The sequence below is a fragment of the Carlito syrichta genome, unplaced genomic scaffold (genome assembly GCF_000164805.1).
Source record: "Carlito syrichta isolate Samal-C Ts95f unplaced genomic scaffold, Tarsius_syrichta-2.0.1 Scaffold315848, whole genome shotgun sequence".
NCBI lineage: Eukaryota > Metazoa > Chordata > Mammalia > Primates > Tarsiidae > Carlito > Carlito syrichta.
This window is the reverse complement of record NW_007259944.1, coordinates 255,491-275,863: the sequence shown is the minus strand read 5'-3', so window position 1 is coordinate 275,863 and position 20,373 is coordinate 255,491. Positions and strand designations below refer to the sequence as shown.

Genomic DNA, 20,373 nt, shown 5'->3' with positions numbered 1-20,373 from the left:
CACCATAGGCTTGGCTATTTAGCTTGATCTTTGGTGTCACCTCCAGATCAAACTGCATTTCACTTATGGCAGTGGGAACTCATTGGGCAATCTAGGTACATTTATAATTAAGTTATTGGATGGAATGGGAGTTGGGGATGGAGAACCCACCTTTACCTGTCTCTGGAGGAATGCAAAGGAAAACTGAGTGTTTTGTTTCCATCATTCTATCATGAGTTTGTCTTTTATTTTAAGACAACAGATAAACCAGATGAGAACATATAAGACGAACACTCTTAGCACCACCACCCAGATTAAGAAATATAAATTTTCCAGCCACCCCAGACTCTTCATGGATGCCCTTCCTCATCTTTACCCTTCCCACTATGGAGATGAGTTTTAGCTTTCTATGTCGTCTAGCTAGTAAATAATTCCATCAGAAAAGGATCAGTTTTAAAATTGGAATCCATGCTGGGCGCAGTGGCAAATGCCTATAATCCCAAAACTTTGGGAAGTAGAGGCGAGAGGTTTGTTGGAGCCCAGGGATTTGAGACGAGCCTGGGCAACTTGGTGAGACCTCATCTCTACAATGGATACAAAATTAGCTGGGCGTGGTGGTGTGTACCTGTCGTTTCAGCTACTTGGGAGGCTGAGCAGAAAAATTGCCTGAGCCCAGCAGCCCTAAGCTTTGGTAGCCATGAGCATGCAAATACACTCCAGCCTAGGGGACAGAGTGAGACTCTGACTCAAAAAAAAAAAAAAGAAGGAATCCATCATGAAGACACTATTCCCATTGGATAGAGCAGTGCTCAGCAGATTGCAGCTTTGAACGACCAAGTCAACTTGCTGAGATCATTATCGGTGGGAAAACAGCAACGTGGAGAAGTGTCTGCTTTGCCCTCACACCACTGTCACCTCAGCCATTGCCCTGGAGGCCTGTGAAGTAGCAGTCACCAACCCTGGAAGCCGGTGCCCAAAGTCTGTCTTGATGGCCTCACTGTGGAGGGCTGGGCAGCCGTATTGGTCTGGAATTCACCACAATCCCTTTGGGCTGACCTAGAGGTCCTGGCTGGGTTCCAGGGAGGCCTCGAGCTGCCCCACAGAGACCAGCGTGCCTGGTTGCCCAGGGATGCCGCTCTCTGGAGGGAAGGTGACCAAGTCCGAGTTCTTATTCTCACTCTGGTCACTGTGCTGCTTCTTGTGGCATCTCAGAGAGTCGTCCCTGACGAAGGAGGCACCGCAGGTGTCACAGCGGAAGGCCCTCTGGGTCACAATCTTGGCCACGTGCTGGGAGCTGCTCTCTTGCGGCCCCTCCTGGCCCGGCGGCGCCCGATTCTCCGTCTTGGTCTCGTCCCTGTGCACCTTGTCAATGTGCTTGGCCAGGCTGCTGGGCCGTTTCGTGTCGAAGCTGCAGAAGTCGCACTTGAAGGGCCGGTCCTGGCAGTGGACCCGGCTGTGCACGCGCAGGGCAGCTGCGCTGGAACAAGAGTAACTGCACTCGGGACACTTCTCGGGGTGGTCAGCCTGGTGCAGCCGGCTGTGCTCCAGGAGGTCGGCCCGGTCCCGGCCCTGGAAGGCACAGTGCAGACACTTGAACGTGTGCTTGATGCGGATGTGCGACTTGAGGTTGGCCTTCATGGTGCAGCGGACGCCGCAGAACTCGCATTTGAAGGGCTTCTCCCCCGAGTGCACAATCATGTGCCTTTTCAAGTCCGAGCTGATTTTGAACTTGGCGCTACAGAGCCAGCACTGGAAGGGGGTGTCCCCTAGCAAGGGAAGATGTGTTTCCATTAGAGCAGGCAGGTAAGACAAAGCCCCCACCCCAGCATGCATCAGTACACATGGCTGCAATGAAACACGTTGGGTCTTTTGAATGCTAACTACTCACAACCACCTGATAATGACATCATTTACTGTGTGTACTAAGTCATGCAATGCTCACAACAGTCCTGTAGTGAGTACTCTTTTCCCCTTTACACAGATGCGGTGACTGAGGCTTAGACAGATCAAGTCATTTGCCCTGCCAGGCGTGGTGGCTCCTGCCTGTAATCCCAACACTTTGAGAGATGGAGATGAGAGGATTGCCTGAGCCCAGGGGGTTGAGACCAGCCTGGGCAACTTGGTGAGACCTTATCTCTACAGTAGATCAAAAAAAGTAGCCGGGCATGGTAGCACATGTCTGTAGAGCCAAATACTACAATACTTGGAAGGTTGAGGTGGAAGGATCACCTGAACCCAGCAGGTCAAGGCTGTGGTGATTGTGAGTGTGCCACTGTACTCCAGCCTTGGTGACAGAGTGAGATTTCCAACTCAAAAACAAAAAGTTATTCGCCCTTGGTCAAACAGCAGGAATTTGAACCCTGGCATACCCAAGTCCATAATCTTAAGGACATGTCAGTTTCAAATCTAAGCTCATTTAACTTGCCATCCCAGAATTGAACATGAGACTAAAGTTACATATGACTGTTTCAAATCAAGTTGAGGTATTTGAACATCCTAACTACTTTCATTGCTTTCAGATTTCAACTTCAGACACAAACTACAAATAATTTAAATTATGACTGGGAATGATTCAGAGCCAAATACTGCAACATGATTACAACCACTTCCTTATCAAGCCACTTATCAACCAAGCCAGTGGATAGTGTCACCATCACAGTCAAATTGTTCTGGTTTCTTTCATGCTCATTTTGGGCCACATTTTAGCTTGTTTCTCAATTGGACTGTGCATTTCTTGAGAAAAAGAAATATCATCATCTCAGAAGTCATCCAGTCTCCTATTTATGTAACTTTTTTTTTTTTTAATTGAAGTCTCACTGTCGCCCAGGTTGGAGTGCAGTGGCATACTCACATCACCACGGCCTCGACCTGCTGGGCTCAGGTGATCCTTCCACCTCAGCCTTACAAGTAATTGGGACTACATACATGCGGCCACCATGCCCAGCTAATTTTTTGATTTACTGTAGAGACGAGGTCTCGACATTTTGCTCAGGCTGATCTTGAACCCCTGAGCTCAGACAATCCTTTCACCTCTGCCTCCCAAAGTACTGAAATTACAGGCTTGAGTGACTATGCCCAGCTTATGTAACATCTCATATGAAGTTTTAAAAATGGATTTTCTGAATTACTTAATTTTCTGATTCATTTTTCTCTTAAACTTCTGTATAAGTATCATCCTTGTATTTCTCTTTGCTGCAATCCCAGAGAGCTATATCCTGTTATTCATACATCAAATATCTCATGCCAGAATTTGTTTTTTCCTCTTTTTCTAGAGTTTGCCTTCTAAAAACTTCCACTAGTATGGGGGCTGGGTGGAAAGTCTTGAGTCCTTATGCATCTCTCTGTTCTGCTCTCATACTTGAGATAGTGTGGCTAGGTATAGAAATCTAAGTTCAAAGTCATTCCCCAGCTTTGAAGACACTACTCTATTGTCTCCCAGGGGCCAATACTACTAAGAAGCCTTTCTAGGGATACATAGAGCCCTACTGGATGCAACATTTCTGCCATTGGGTAGATACCAATTAGAATATAAAAATTCTTATCTATTACCCAAGTACTCTTACCTCCAGGATTAGTTATTTATTAGACTTGGCACATTTTATTCCACTCATTTCCTGCCAATGATTCATAATTCTTGATGATTATATTTAGGAAGAACAGACTGGTTTGAGGATCAGACATTGATACCCTGGGTGTATCTGCCACCAGTTTTGCTGGGCATTTTTTCAGTAGGCCTTGGTGTCTCCCTTGAGCTTTATGGCCCTGGCCAGTTCCAAGCCAAGAGATCCCAAGGCACTTGGACATTGGCTGGAAAGGTTGGTTCCCAACTATATGGCTGCTTCCCATCATGTGCTGGGACACAGTTTTCTATACTCAACTTTCAACATCCACATAGTCCCATCTGCTTGCCCTCTTCCATGAATTCATTGAAATTCTCATCTTATGAGCCTCCTTGTGAATATCCCAATCTCCATTTTTCTGAGTCTTGATGGGTTGGTCCTATCTATTTGTCATTATTTCAGTAGGGTCCTCCAAAGAAAGGAAGAAAGTTTCTAGAACTAGAAGCTTGACTTACAATTACATTCAACTGATTTTGCTATATTCCTGAATCCAGTCGTGTAATCATTCAGTCCATAAGTTAAATTTACCGAAACATCTAGTATATAGGTCAGACTTATTTGAGATACATCCTAGGCTTCTTGGCTGCTGTGTTGGATACCCATTCCCAGTTAATTATTTTTGCAGTCAAGTTATAAAATTCTATGGTCAGATGGTCACATTTACTCAAAGGTATTGTGTGAGCAAAAGAAAAAAGACATGCCTAACAATTGTAGACATTCCAAATTTCCTTACTTCTACCATTGTCATGCTGTTTAAGTTGTTTGTGTTTTAAGTAAATGAAAGTTAGGAAATTAGAGAAAAAGTAAGGTACTGAGGTTTCCGGGTCAGGGACTTACCTGTGTGGGACCGCAGGTGGACAGTGAGCTGGCTGGAGTTGCGGCTGGCGTAGGGGCAGAGCTGGCACTTGTATGGCCGCTCGTCAGAGTGTATCCGCAGATGCTTCTTGAGGCTGCTACTGTCCACAGCGGCATAGTCGCACAGGTGACACTTGTGTGGCTTCACGCTGGTGTGGCACCGCATGTGCATGGTTAGGTTGTCCTTCCGGCTAAAGCACTTGTCACAAAACTCACACTTGTGCGGTTTGTCTCCTTTAAACACACAAGGAGTCAAAGTTTTTATATTTTATTTTTCATTTTGTTTTTGTAGAGACCAGGTCTTGCTATTTTGCCCAGGCTGGTCTAGTACACCTTGGCTCAAGCAATCCTCCCATCTTGATCACCCAAAATGCTGGGATTACAGGTGTGAGCCACCACACCCAGCCAGGAGTAAAGGTTTTGAGTTTTCTCAATTAAGACTACATAGAAATTTGACCAAGATGGTAGCCTGTGCATATGGGTCTATCTCCTCCTTTTGTCTAAATACCCAGAGAAAGATAGATTCTGAAGTATAAATCAACACATTGGGAAACAAGAATGTGTGCCATTCATTGAGGGCTCAGAAATTTTAAGGAATTCTAAGGAACAGATTAGATAAAAATCAGATTGATGGAGAAAACCATAGACCCAACCTCGTTTGGGGAAAATGGGAGTGGTTATCAAAGTGGACAAGAGAAGAGGTAGCAGCTATAATGATCGTGGACACTTTCTGGCCAACGGCTGATGAATCACATAGATAATGGTCAGGTTGGTCCCTTCCCCTCACTTCTACCAAGCACCATGGTGTCCTCCAAGTTCCTTAAGCTGGACTCCCCCCAATGGCTCCTGCCATATGTGTGCTCTAAAATCAACCACCTGGCAGCCATGGTTTTCAGGGTGAAGACCAAACATTTCCTTACTAACACGCTGTTCACCATCCACCTTCCCCAGGCAAAACTCCCGCCTCCCCCTTCCCTTATTTCTACAGCACAAGGTTGGTCTCCAGCAGAGACTACTAGTTATCCAGAAAGTCCTGTCCTCTCAGTGACAGAGTTTGAGAGTTGTTCAGCACACACTGCTCTTCTTGAAACCGTTCTCAGCCTCCCTGGATGCTCAGTGTGGCCATGTCTAAGTCCTGCTTATGTGCCCCTAGGTCATGAGGGATGCTGTTCTGGGTCATGGCTCCCGGAGGGACGCCATGGGATCCCTAGCTCTGTTTCTGTTCCCTGCTGGTTAAGAGATACTGAGAACTAGAGCCACGGCCTTGGACCCACAGGCAGAGCCACGTGTTCAGGAGGGCAGAACCACCTGACCAGCTGCTTCTGAAGTTGTACTTGAGAAATACATCAGAGTATGTTTATGCCACCGGGTTTGGTTTCCGGAAGGACAAACCAATATCCTTGTCCATACAGGCAAGTATAGGGTTTATACCAAAGACTAAGGCTTTGCAGAGTTTTTTTTTTTTTTTTTAAAGGGCCAGATAGTCAGTAGTTTAGGCTTTGTGCACCACACAGACTCTGTAGCAACTACTCAACTCTGCCTTGTAGTACCAAGAAGTCATAGACAATAGGTAAATGAAGGCACATGACAGCAGGCTGGAGCTGGCCCAGGACTGGAGTGGGCTGTGGTTTGCAGATGCCTGTGATAGATCATGGTATTCCTTTGTTTTAGTACATCTTATTTCCCTCTTCTCAGAGCAGCTGGCTTCCCTAAAAAAAGTCACTTTTGAGCAACAACCTTACCACTCTTCTGTAAGATTACCATGGCCACAGGCCCACCCTCTGTCAACCTCCCCATTTCATTTCACACCGCTTTCTATCCGTCTCCCAAGCCCACCCCACAGGACTAAGCTCCAAAAGGCAGATGAGGCAGAGACTGTGTCTTGCTAATCACTATACACCAGGCACTAAACTCACACCCATTTCCTAATTTTATTTTTTGGGGGGTTGGAGTCTCACTCTGTTGCCCAGGCTGGAGGGCAGTGGCACACTCATGGCCACTGCAGCCTCAACCTGCTGGGCTCAGGTGATCCTCAGCCTTCCAAGTGGCTGGAACTACAGGCATGCGCTACCACGCCCAGCTAATTTTTTGATTTATTGTAGAGACGAGGTCTCACCACCCCAGGCTGGTCTCGAACCCCTGGACTCAGGCAATTCTCTTGGCTCTGCCTCCCAAAGTGCTGGGATTATAAGCACGTGCTACTACACTCAGGTTTTCTTTTTATTTGATTTATTTATTTTTTGAGTTGAAGTCTCATGTTGTCACCCAGGCTACAGTGCAGTGGCACCATCATGGCTCACTGCAGTTTCGACCCCTTGGACCCAGGGAATCCTTTCACCTCAGCCTTCTAAGCAACTGGGACTAAAGGCAAGCACCACCACGCCTGGCTAATTTTTTTGACTTTTTGTATAGATGAGGTCTCACTATGTTGCCCAGGCTGGTTTCAAACTTCTGGGCTCAAACAATCCTCCTGCCTTGGTCTCCAAAAGTGCTGGGATTACAGGCATGAGCCACCACGCCCAGCCCATTTCCTTGTTTTCTTACCAAACTGGTGAACAAATGAGTGGATACCTACCCGTGTGGATTCTTAGATGACGGTCCAAGTCTTTCATGCCATGGACAGTTTTGAAGTGGCAACCTAGACAAAAGAACCAAAATATAGCTCTTCTGACAAGATAACCTCAAAGTGGAAGCTACCATGATCCTGACGCTCTGGTGAGTCACACTGAGCTCTGGATGCCACAGTACTGTCAGGACCCACAGGGAAGTCTGTGCGCGTTGATGGAGATGCTCACATGTTATGAGCACCCAAGAGGGATCTCACAAGGGAGTCACGCAGAGCACCGGACACAGCGAAGGGACTCCTCCATAAGGGTTTATTCTTTACCTGGGTAGCAGCAGTTGAACGTCCTCTCTCCAAGAGTGGCTGCTTGTTCCCTTGACTCTGAGGGAAGCGTGGTCACAGGGCTTTTCTGAGTGTCACTGCTTTCAGCGGGGAGGCACGTTGGTGTGGGAACATCATTATCTAGTTCTGAAGCTGAAATGGAAGCATGAAGTTTTACTTTTTTCTCAAACATAACCACCATGGTGAATCTCACAATACAGCAGGCTTGGGCCTCCTTTTTTTGTGTGAGTCAGAGTCTCACTCTGTCGCCTAGGCTGGAGTGCAGGGGCATGCACACCGTCATCGCTGCTTTGGCCTGCTGGGCTCAGGCAATCCTTCCCAGCCTTTCAAGTAGCTGGAACTACAGGTATGCGCCTCCTTGCCCGGCTAATTTTTTGATTTGTTGTAGAGACGAGGTCTCACCAAATTGCCCAGGCTGGTCTCGAACCCCTGGACTCAGGCAATCCTCTTGCCGCCTCCTTACAAAGTGTTGGGATTACAGACGTGAGGTACCGCACCTGGCTAGTTTGGGCTTATTTCATCTGGTTTCACCACCTCCCAAAACAAAACAAAAAAACAACAACGAAAGCCACAGGGACTAGTCTTGCAAAAGACCTCTTCCTCTCGCTACAATTTCCAGGAAATACAGGGGGCAGGAGGACACAGTCACACAACGAGGAAATGACTGATAAAATCTGGACTAAAAAACTTGACATTTGAGCACTTCACAAATGATGTGAGGACCTAGATTTTCAAACACTTTCTGATCCATCACAGGATAATATTTTTACAAAATGTAATAAACATTAAGTAGGAGAAAAGTAAAATAAGGCACAAATAAAAAGCCCAAACACATTAGATACAACAGAAAGCTGGAGGCTATAGCAATGTCAAACTGTTTTTCTTTTCTTTTCTTTTTTCCTTTAAATAGTTATTCTGGATTTCTGATTTGTTTTGCCTCCGTTCAGCAAAAGGTCACAAATCACATATCACTGATCTCCAGGACAAAACAGTTGTGTTAACAACATAACTTGAAAGCCTGAGGAGGAGAAAGCCAGAGATGGAGACAATCTAATATTGCAACCTAACTTGGCTTCTGATGGAAACCCTTGAGACCGTGTGATGTTTGATATAAGGGCTTTATGTTTTTTGGTATGAAAATAAAATTTTTTGGTTTTTGAGTAGGAGTCTCACTCTGTTTCCCAGGCTAGAGTGCAGTGGTACACTCATGGCTACCGCAGCCTCGACCTCCTAGCCTCAGGTGATCCTTCTGCCTCAGCCTTCCAAGTTGCTGGAACCACAGGCATGCACCCCCAAGCCTGGCTCATTTTTTTTATTTATTGTAGAGACGAGGTCTTGCAACCCTGAGCTCAGGCAATCCTCTTGCCTGTATCACCCAAAGTACTGGGATTACAAGCGTGAGCAACCATGCCCAGCTTCCAAATATTAGCGTTTTTGAAAAGCACTTTTGCCAGGCATAGCAGCTCACGCCTGTAATCCCAACGGTTCAGCATTTTGGGGGGATGAGGCGGAAGACCACTTGAGTCCAAGAGTTTAAGACTACAGTAAGCTATGATCATGCTGCTGTACTCCAGCCTGGGCCACCGCCAAGACCTTGTCATAAAAAATATAATAAGCCTAGAAAGCATTCTCATGGTTTAGAGATTAATGTCGAAACATTTACTGTATTATGTTTTTCTTCAAAATAACCCAGGGCAGAGAATAGTTGGTATAATGAAAAATAAGATTGGCTACATGCAGTTAATTGTTGAGCAATGGGTATGCACTAGTTCATGGTATAATTTTCTCTACCTTGAGGAGGGCTGAGGCACATGCAATCGTCATTTTTGTTAGCCAAAAGGGTCACATAATTTCATGTTTCAATCTAATTTTTAGGTGTTAAAATTTCTATAGCAAGGGCCAAGTACTAAAGTAATTAGTATTCTAAGTAATTTATCTCAAATTAACTTAAGTCCAAGGGGAGAAAAAATAGATATTGACTAGTTTATGAATTATTGGCCAAGGTCTGGGACTTTTGACTTCTGATTATAAAAGGTGGATTCCGTCTTCACAGAGAGGTTTATGGGGTGAAGAAATCTCACCAGAAGAAGGTACAGGGCACACTAGTGTGGGCCTGTGTACCAGGCAGAGGGTTTGCTCAGCTGTGTGACTACTGGCCCACTACTTAACCCTTCTGAGCTTCAGTTTACTCATCTGTAAGAGCAGATAACATATGTGCCTCAGAATTGTAGAGTTAAATGAGATTTAAAAAATGCAAATTTTCAGTACAGTCCCCAGTCCGAGTTGACTAGATGCTTACCATTACGTGGCTTCAGACATCTCAAGAGAGGATTGCAGAGGTCACATCTAAGTCATGGTGGTGCTTGAAGCCCCTTAACAAGTGATTGTGCCCAGAGGCTCTCACTTGGGGCCAACTTGCCCCCAGGGGGACAGTTGGCAATGCCTGAGGCCATTCAGTGTCATGATCCTGTTTGCCGGCATTTGTGTGACACCGGTAGCTAGTAGGGTAGAGACCAGGGAGGCTGCTACACATCCTAGGACACATAAAACAGCCCCTACAAAATGATTATGTGGCTCCAGACATCAGTAGTGCTAGGATTGAGAAAGCCTGCACTAGTCCTATTCCCAGTGTTTCTTCCAAGTGTAATCCAGACATCATCTGTATCAGAGTCACCTAAATCATAAGTGTAGTTTTCCAGGCCTTTCCCCAGACTCACTGAAGAGTGGGGTGGTGAGGGGCAAGCAAGGGGGAGGTGTAGATCCCAGGGTCCTTTTTTTTTTTTTTTGAGAAGATTTCACTGTCACCCAGGCTGGAGTGCAGTGGTACAATCATAGCTCACTGCAGCCTCGAACTCCTGGGCTCAAGCGATCCTCCAACCTCAGCCTCCAGAGTAGCTGTGACTATGGGCTCATACCACTACCCCTGGCTAATTTCTTTACTTTGTAGAGATAAGGGTCTTACTATGTTTCCTATGCTGGGAACCGCATTTCGAAGTGCACGCTGGGTGATTCTAAGTCCCTACTATTAAAAAAAGCACCAGTGTCACCTAGGAGCTTGTTAGAAATGCAGTCTCAGGCCCCACTCAAGACCTACAGAATCTGCATTTTCACAAGATCTCCTGGTGATTCCTGTGCACATTAATACTTGAGGAACACAACTCATGGCCAGTGTTCTCAAACAGGAACGTGCACCAGATCACCCAGAGGGGTGGTTAAGAAATGAGTGGCTCGGGCCCCTCTAGAGTTCCTGAGCTGGTCTGTCTGGGGTAGAGCCAGTCAGTTTTCCTGTTGATGCTGATGCTGGCCTGAGACTCACATGTTCAGAATTTCTACTTTGTGAAAAAGGAAGAAACAGGCTCAGAGGGACACTCAAGGTTGCAAGGTTGGAAGTGTTCAGCTGATCAGAGCCCACACTTGCCATGTTGGCAGCCCATCCATGCCCCTAAGGGGAGAACACAAGACCTCCCACTACTTAGCAATTCACATAATAAAACAGAAAACCATTAAGCCCTTGGGTTTTTGTTTTGATGATACAGACACCAATGAAGATTGAAAACTGAAATGTAAGTGAAGTTATAACACACTGGTTTAAGGAACTGACTAGGAAGCCAGCTGATGAGTTTCAAATTCCAGTTCATTTATTAGCTGTATGTCTCTAGGTTGGTTGCCCAACTTCCCTGTTCCTCAATTTCCACACCTGTAAAATGGGTATTATAACTCCTATCTCATAGACTTAGATGAAGATTAATTTCTTCAGTATACTTAAAAGAACTCTGTACATAAGTCAACACTATATGAATGGTATTAGTGTCATTCACTGGTGTGCACATGTAAGAGCTACCAGATTTCTGGGGGAGGGGATGCATGTTTTCAATGCAAACTAAGAAACAGGCAAAAGGGGAATTGGTGAGTTAGAGCTATCAGAACTGTATCCAGCACTAAGGCTCACCCAGATGTAGCCTCTGATGGGGAGGTGGGAGGAGCCTCGCCAAGATACTCCTGTCACCTTTCCACATCGAGGAAACCAAGGAAGGTCCTAGCCCACCGGCTCCTGAGGGCGACAGCTGGAGGAGAGACCCTTTGAGTGTAGAAGAGGGGGTGGCCACACTGGACAGCAACACTAGCTCAGCCCAGTGAGTGTCTGAATCCCTTAAGAAATGGTAGGTGCTCCCTCCCTGGGGTTCTCCTGCTGGAAAGTCTACCAACTCACCTCTCCCTTATATTTTCCTCCAAAAGCTACATGAATTGCAAAGCCACTTGCAAACCAAGAGTGGCTCAACCTTATAAAGATAAAAAGGCGGCCCCTTGCTCAGCACCACAGACCTAAGATCCTAGGATAAGGCATCAGTTGGAAGAGCACTCGTTATGAGGCAGGAATTGGACTTGAAGCTCCTGACAGGCATGGCTGCCGGCCTCCTCCCACGGGGAGGTGCCTCGAGGTCTCCAGGATGCACAACACCCTCCCCACGACGCCAAACGTTGGGCGCGGCTCCAGAAGGCACCGCCTATTGCTGTTTGCAGGAATCAGAAGTCGCTCAGCACACCGCCTTTGAACTCCAGCCCCGAGTTATCCAGCAATTCTCTTCTAGAAGCACATCCCCCAAGAGATTCAGCGTCCCCCGCTCCTCCCAACTACCCCCTTAGCTTGGAGAGGTCTCGGAGCCCCGCCCACCCCCCGGGGGGGGGGGGTGTCCTACAGTCCCAATCTGCTTTCGCCCCGTTCTAGGCCTCGTGCACAGCGGTGGTTACGGTACTCTGGTTAGGGCAGTTCCATCCTAAATAGATTTTAAAAATACAAACCATTAGTTTAGGGAAGATGTGGTCACATCCCCCCGGACTGTTCTGGAAACTGCTGCAGAGTCGGAGAGCCCGCACCTCTGGATGTGGGAGCCTCCTCGGAGCAGGGACCTTCCTGCACGGGGAGAGGAAGGAAAAGCGGGGAGCAGAGGAGGAAGTCCAGTTAAATCTCCTCTTCCACCTCCTTGCTTAAGAGACAGGTAGCAGCTAACTTGGGGGAAGGGAAGAGAAAGTAGGAACCGACACCGTCTCAACCAGAGCGTACTACCAGCAGGAAGCCAAGCGCCTTAGAAAGGCAGATTCCCCAACTCCATCCCCGAGATTCCGATGGGGGCGCCGGAGACACCCGGACAGTCAGGAAAGCTTCCCTCCTGCAGGTTCTTCTGAAGTGGAGGATCCCGGGACTGCAGGGTGAAGATGTTGCCTGAGGGGCTTAGGGCAGCCGAGGGTCTCCCCGGTATGCTACGTCCTGACCCTCTTGAGCCGGAGTCACGGGGGAGCCTGCTAGGTCCGACCGTGTCACTGCACCGCCCCCACCATGGCTCCCCCTTCACTCAGATAAAACGCAGAGTTCTTCTAGGGCTCCCCCCAACCCGCCACGACCTGACCCGCTTGAGTCAGAGTCACGTGGCAACCGGGGGCGCCTGCTAGGTCCGACCGTGTAGTGACACGCCCCCACCATGGCTCCCCCTTCACTCAGATAAAATGCAGAGTCCTTCTGAGGCTCCCCCCACTCCGCCACGACATGTCCCCCATCACCTCCTGGTCCTCCGCTGACCTCCCATAGACTCCAGCCTCGGTGCCTGCTTTCCCTCTGTCTGGAATGCTCTCCCCCGGCCGTCCTGGGCTCGCTACATCCCCCGGTCTTTCCTAGATGGTCGGCTTCTCCGTGAGGCCTTTACCCGACACAGGCTCTCCCCCAGTCCCCGAGCAAAGACGCGCAGGGCGCAGGTCCCAGAACGCCCACCTTCCAGGCGCGCAGCCGAAGCCCAGTGCCAAGGAGGTCGGGGACTCAGGGCCCGCGCACCCCGAAGACAGACTCCGAGAGGCCTCGGAACATCCTTCAGCGAGTCTGGGAAGCTCACTGGTTTCCCGGCGCTTGGGGGGAGTGGCCGGAGGAATCCACGCGGGAGGGGCATGATTTACCCCCGGAGGGTGTAATCGACAGGGGGTGTAATTCACAGGAGCGGAGGCCGGGGGCGCACGGGTCGGGGTCCCAGACTCGAGGTGGAAGCTTCACCCGCCGTCCCACGCCCCCTGCCGAGTCCTCAGACCCGCGCGTGTCGCAGAAACGCCCGGGAAATGCCCCCAGGCCCCGGCCGGCGTCCGCGGCGCTACTCACCCGGCTCCCCCGCCACCTGCAGGGCCACCTCGGCGCGCTCCCGGCGCGCAGGCCGCGAGTCCTCGGAGCCGAAGTGCTGGGGCTTGGCCTGCTTGCGCCGCGACATGGCGTGAGGACCCGGCTCCCGCGCGTCCCTAGGAGTGGCCTACTTCACACAAGCGATTCCCGGAGTTCGGAAATTACCCCCCTTCGGCCGGAACGCGCATGTCCCGGCAATTCAGCTCATCAGCCGAGCAGGGCGATTTATCCAGAGTCCTGACGGCTGATTGGCCTGGAGCCAAGACCTCAGGGGTCCTGTGGGCCTGCTGTCCGCACCCGGGCAGCCCGCACCACCTGGGAGCTCGTTAGAAATGCAGACTCTCGGGCTCCACCCCAGACCCACAGAGTCAGAATCTGCATTTTAACAAGATCCCCAGGTGATTCGCATGCACATTAAAGTTTGAGAAACCGTGTCTGCATTTTAACGAGATCCCCAGGTGATTGGTTTACCCATTAAAATTTCAGAAGCATAGCTCTCCTCCAACTTTAACGTGCACGGGAGTCACTGGGGATCTCGTTAAAATGCAGATTCTGACTCAGTGGGTCTGGAGTGGGGCCTGAGCTTCTGTATTTCTAACGAGCTCCCAGGTGGTGCTGCGGCTGGAGCTGGGGCACGGGCTGCGCTTTCAGATTCACTTAATTGGTCCGGGCTGAGACCTGGGCAGTGGTGTAGTTTTTAAAAAGCTCCCCGGGTTATTCTGAAGTGCATCCGAGGTAGGGAAGCACGACCTCCGCCCACAGTCCTCAACCTTGGCGGCAAATGCAAATTTAACATTTACATGAGACCAGAGGTGCCGGTTACAGATGCAGATTCCGTGGGTTCTGGATGCGGGCGGCCGAGGCCAGGAGTGTGCATGTTTACACAGCGCGCCCCCTCTGTCCCCTGAATCTGGCGCACGGGGTCTAGGACCACACAGGAGAGGCCTCTGGGGCCAGCGGGGACGACGGGCCCGCCCAGCAAGTAGTCCTGGGGGTTTGAGCTAATTGTTGTTCGTGCTCAGACTGGCTGGGAGCTTGATGAGACCTGAGGGGGACCCTTCCTTGCCCCACACGAACGACGTGCAACAGGGAGCAAGCAAACCGCCCACAGGTGTTTACTTTCTTCAAGTTGGGGAGTTACTTAAGACGGGGCTGTGTCCCAAGCTTGCCCGAACCTGAGAATCACGTGGGGCCCTTGTTAAAGACCCAGGCCGGCTCGGCTCTGAAGCCTTGGGGAAGGTCTGAGAATATGTAATTTTAATGGCGCCCCTAGTGGATTTTATGGTGTGACCGAGTTCGAATAAGACGCTTCCGGCAGGCCCTGGGAGGCGGGGATCAGCAGCGTCTGTGATATACATTTTGTGGGGTTACCTTTGGCAAACCCCAAGACTGGGTATGGAGAAGAGCTTTTTAAAATCTGATTGTTTACATTTCTCAAAAGAAGACTTGTTTTCCTCAAACTCCCCGTTGATTTTCATGTTGTGGATTGGCTTAGGGATGTTTTGTAATGTTGGTTGAAGTCACTTTAGGGTGTGTCCGAGACTTAAAAAAAAATTTTTTTTAACAACTTTTTTTTGAGTCAGAGTTTTATTTTTTCACCCAGGCTGGGGTGCAGTGGCACACTGCTCATGGCCACTGCATCCTCCACCTGCGGGGCTCAGGCAATTCTTCCACCTCAGCTTTCCAACTAGCTGGAACTACAGGATTGCGCCACCAGGCCCAGCTAATTTTTTGATGTATTGTAGAGACGAGGTCTCGCCATGTTACCCAGGCTGGTCTCGAACCTACCGACTCAGGCAATCCTCTTGCCTTTACCTCCCAAACTGCTGGGATTACAGGCGTGAGCCACCACACCCAGCTATAAAACAACTTCTAAAGTTTTTTTTTTTTTTTAGGAGGGGGGATGTGTGTGTTCACATAACTGAGAAGACATCTGAAGATATATACATGTGCTCATGCTGGTCATGTCTATTTTTGAGAAGGAGACTAGATAAACTGGGAACAGTAGTTGTTTCTGGGAAGCTGAAAAAGGGGTGGAGGATAGGAGACACCTGATTCCTGTCTATACTGCTAGAGGTGTCTGTGTGTGTTTGGTATGCATATATTACTTCACCTCCGGAGTCCACAATTGCATTAATCAATTGGTACATAAAGCATTATCATTAATTACCATTGTTATCCTACATGTGTTGGGTTGCTTGTTTGTTCCTGAGTTTATTATAATATAATGTGTTATCAGGGAACCTATCCCCAAAACTAGAAACTTAACTACAACCAACATCTCTCCCTATATTCCCTTCCCCAGTTTAATAACCGTCGACCTGAATCCTATATACTTAATTCTTTTGCTTTTTCTCTTTAGCAAGTTTTATTCCTAAAAATATATTTTATTTCTAAAAATATATTTTATTCCTAAATAATATGCACAATATTTATTTTTAAAAACCTTATAAAAAGTGTATGTTATTTTCCATGAATTACTTCCCCCCACTTAATATTTGCTAAAATCATCCAAATGCTGTCATTATTCATCCATTTTGATGGCTTTGTAATAGTCCATCGTGTGAAAATCTCATAGTTTATTCACATACTCTCCTCCTGCTCGGCCCTTGGGCCTTTGCTAGGTCTTTGCAATTGTGAACAGTGCTACAATGATCTATGATCTTTCTTAAAATTGTCAGTTTCTCTTGGGTGAATGTATACCTTGGGGGTGGTATAAGAGATAATGCCAAAATGACTGCACCAATGTATACTTCCCCCGCAAGGTATAAGAGATAACGTGGAGTCCTTTTTCACACTCAATATTACAAAATGTTTTAATTTTTTAAACATAAAATTGAGACATTGATATAAAATGGTATCTCACTATGGTCTTGATTTGCATTTTATCTCCATGTATAATTCAAACAGGCACAGTGGCTCACACCTGTAATCCCAGCACTTTGGGAGACTGAGGCAGAAGAATTGCTTGAGGCCAGTAGTTCGAGACCAACCATGGCAACATAGTGAGACCTGGTCTCTACAAAAAATTAAAACAACAATAACAACAACAACAACAACATCAAAGGGCATAGTGGCATGCACTGGTAGTCCCAGCTACTTGGGAGGCTGAGGTAGAAGGATGGCCTGAGCCCAGGTGGTGAGCTGTGATCATACCACTGCACTTCAGCCTAAGCCATAGAGTGAAACTTCAATTAAAAAAAAAAAAGTGAAAATTTTTAATGTTTTTCACAAACATAATGGCAACTGATTAGTTTTATTTTTGAAAGGATTGTTTTACTATACTGCAAAATATCCCTTCAAAGTTTAAGTTCTTTTTTTTTTTTTTTAAATTTTGAGTTGGAGTCTCACTCTGTCTCCCAGGCTGGAGTGCCTCAACCTTCCAAATAGCTGGAACTACAGGTGTGCACCAGCATGCCCAGCTCATTTTTTGATTTATTGTAGAGACGTGGTCTCGCCAAGTTTTCCAGGCTGGTCTCCAACCTCTGGGCTCAGGCAATCCTCTCTCACCTTGGCTTCCCAGGATGCTGGGATTACTGGTGTGAACCACTGCTCCCAGCCGTAAAGTTCAAGTCCTAAATTAAGTTTATTATCATGTTTAGTTTTAATGGCTTGATGTCAAGGGACATAATAGGAAAATGGGGAAAAAAATTTCTTACAGGATACACAGATCTAAATGAAAGCAAAGTATCACTGACTATGTTAAATTCTCCTTTTTCTATCCCGTCTGCCAGTTATACAAATGGACTATTCTGTTTGTTGAAATCCAGCTAGCAAATTTTCGTCTTTCCTGATAATCAGGGGCTTTTGCAGATTAAACTGAAGAGGACACATCACTATACTGTATCTCAAACAAAAGGATTTCAAACCCATGGATGTTCTTTTTTTTTTCTTCTAGCAGTTGTTTAAACAAACTAGAAGATTCTATTGCTAAGTTTAAATACGTAGATTGAGGATTGAGGTTTTTAATAGGTGACAGCTTTTCATCGCTTTCAGTGACAATATCACATAACAGGAGAAGCATACTATCTTCACAGGATGCTTCTCTTGAAAACTAGTTATCACCTTTGTCCTGATTTTTACTTCATTGGTTGTTTGCTTGCGTAGAAAGTCAGTAAATTTTCAACTTTTGTCAACTGGTACAAGAAACGTGGACATTATCTGTAATTTTCACAACTCTAAGTATTTTGCCAAGAGGTAAAGAGCACATCTCTAAATTATACAAAAGTGTTTTCTGGCTACTCTGCCTCTCTTTATACTGCCTCTGGAATCTCTATAATTTTTTTTTTTTCTTTTTTTGAGTCAGAGTCTCACTCTTTTGCCCAGGCTGGAGTGCAGTGGCATGCTCATAGCCATAGCAGGCTTGACCTGCTGGGCTTAGATGATCCTTCCACCTCAGCCTTCCAATAGCTGGAACTACAGGGGCACGCCACCATGCCTGGCTAATTTTTTGATTTATTGTAGAGATGAGGTCTCACCAAGTTGCCCAGGCTGGTTTCGGCAGTGCTCTTGCCCTGGCTTCCCACAGTGGTGGGATTATAGGCGTGAGCCATTGCGCCCGGCCTCTATAACATTTTATAATGTAATAACTATGGTCACAGACTGGAGCCAGCCTGAGTTAGAATCCTGGCTCTGTCGCTTCTCAACTGTGTGATCCAGAGGAAACCTCTTGGTGCCCGTTTCTCCCACTAATAAAACGGCAATAAAAACTCGGCTAGATTGTGAGGATGATGAGCGGACTTAGGTATAAAGGGCACAGAACAGTGTCTAGTACATAGACAGTTCTCTAAGCATGAATAATCATTATTTATGATAATAGAGTAAAAGTTAGTTATAAAAATAGACACCACTCATTCATAATTGGTGGTTCCACTTAACTAGGCACAGACACTTTTGTTTCACCTGGAAGTAGATTGGAAGCAAACAGACTCGTGGTGACATGATGCAACTCTTCTGAGTTGCAGAATTCTCATGCCAGTTTCAATCCATATACTCAGTGAGTAAAACTTTCCTTTTTAAAGAGAAAGAGGTGAAAAGTAGGATGTTGTCTCTGATTGCCCTGGGCCTCCTGGGTGCCAGCACCCTGCCTGGGTCATTAAACATCCTCACTTGACTTCTACTGTTATGACCACCACTATGAATACAGGAAGGACTAGATCAAGTTTATCCGGCTACAAATGATTCCCCTAAAAAGTTTCCCTAAAAGCTAGACAGGAGCAAGTCTCATTTCTTTATCAACGCCTTTGCCAGGAATTCATTTATTTGTTCATTCGGCTAACAATGCTTTGAGTTCACATTATTGCTGGGCTCTGTTCTAGGTGCTGGAGTTAGAGTGATAGCCAAGACAAACAGGGTCCAGTGGGGCAGTCAGAGAAGTAACCAATGAATGAATGCTCAAGGTCACTTCAGCTAGTGACAGGTAATATGATCAAAATCCCATGGGGTGATGTGATCTGGAGTGACTGGTAGTAGTCGGGGGTGCCTGAGTTTGGCTAGAAGTGACCTTTGAATATGATAGCCAGCCATGGGAAGAACCAGGGAGAGAGCATTCCTAGGGGAGGAATGCAAAGCAACAGCAAAGACTCCAAAAGAGAACAAAAACTTTAGTATGTTTGAAGTAAGGTCAGGAGATTTGATGACTAGGTAGCTCCCCCATCAAAAAAATACCGCATGTAAAATTTTGAAAAAAATGTTCAAGTTCACTTATGATTAAATAAATGCAAGTTCAAATCTTGAACTTACCGTGCATAAAAATCACCTAGGGATCTTGTTAAAATGCAGATTCTGCTGTCAGTGTGGCTCAAAATTTAACACATATACAGATCACCTGGGGACCTTGTTAACAGCGGATTTTGATTTCAGTGTTTTAAGGAATCACCTGGGGATCTTGTTAAATGCAGATTCTGGGCAGCAAACATGGAAGAGTTGTTCAATCTCACTAATTATAAGGAAATGAGTAGTGAAACAAGCATGCATTCTTCCTTTTCTTTTCACCTATCTAATCAATTAAAAATTAAAAACAGTGATAACATCTACTGTTCGCAAGAGTGCAGGGAAGTTGGGTTCCTAATGCATTGCTGGTGGGAGCGTGAATGTTGATGGTCACTGTGGAGAATAATTTGGCAATACATTAAAAAATGTACCCTGTCAATCTATCAGTTCTGCTTTCTGTCTCTTCTCCTCCAGAGAAACATTTGTACATACACACAAGGGGGATGTCGAGGATACATGTTGCAACACCACTGTCATAGCAGAAAAAAAGAAACAACCTAAATGTCCAACAATAGGGAAATTGCTAGATTAAACTGAGGCTTAGCCATATCATAAAATACGAGGCAACAGATAAAAATAATCAGCCATATTTATGAATACAAGCCTGGCTAGAGCTCCGAGATACATTGCATTAAAGGAAAGAAGCAAAGGTCCATATAGATCTATAGCATTAAACACATTTTCAAATCCATGTATGTATTCAATGATAAGATTTACATTCATGTAAATTCAGAGAAAAGACTGGAAGATTACACACTGGCTACCTCTTAAGCAAGGTGGTGGTGGGGGGCACCAAGGGGGGTAGACGGGGTGGAGAGGAGGTTGGGGAGAGAAGATTGGAGAAACTACATTTTTCATATGTGTGTGTGTAAGAGAGTATTATTCCCAGGAACTTTTTTTTTTTAAAGAAAATAGGGACTGGGCGCAGTGGCTCAAACCTGTAATCTCAGCACTTTGGGAGGCCGAGGCGAGAGGATTGCCTGAACTCAGGGGTTCGAGAGCCGCCTGGGCAACTTGGTGAGACCTTGGCTCTACAATAAATCAAAAATTAGTCAGGCGTAGTAGCGTTCGCCTGTAGTTCTGGC

At 46.7% G+C, this 20,373-nt stretch overlaps 1 protein-coding gene across 1 annotated transcript; it reads right to left on the bottom strand.

Annotated features, from left to right (window-relative positions):
• Positions 1–1,021: 1,021 nt before the first annotated feature.
• Positions 1,022–14,006, bottom strand: LOC103276029 (zinc finger protein 64 homolog, isoforms 3 and 4). The gene is made up of 5 exons (XM_021706671.1): positions 13,499–14,006; positions 7,342–7,491; positions 7,030–7,092; positions 4,437–4,688; positions 1,022–1,745 (listed from the first exon to the last, which is right to left on the bottom strand). Exons 1-5 carry the CDS (start codon positions 13,602–13,604, stop codon positions 1,036–1,038), a joined length of 1,281 nt encoding a protein of 426 aa, XP_021562346.1. The 5' UTR covers positions 13,605–14,006; the 3' UTR covers positions 1,022–1,035.
• Between the last annotated feature and the right edge of the window lie 6,367 nt (positions 14,007–20,373).

What these genes read in the sequence shown, in the direction of transcription:
- LOC103276029 (XM_021706671.1), bottom strand. Translation starts at nt 13,604, where the DNA reads ATGTCGCGGCGCAAGCAGGCCAAGCCCCAGCACTTCGGCTCCGAGGAC. An exon ending in GTTCAACTGCTGCTACCCAG is followed by an intron (nt 7,093 to 7,341) that starts GTAAAGAATAAA and finishes TCTTTTGTCTAG; the next exon opens with GTTGCCACTTCAAAACTGTC. An exon ending in TCATCTAAGAATCCACACGG is followed by an intron (nt 4,689 to 7,029) that starts GTAGGTATCCAC and finishes GTGTGTTTAAAG; the next exon opens with GAGACAAACCGCACAAGTGT.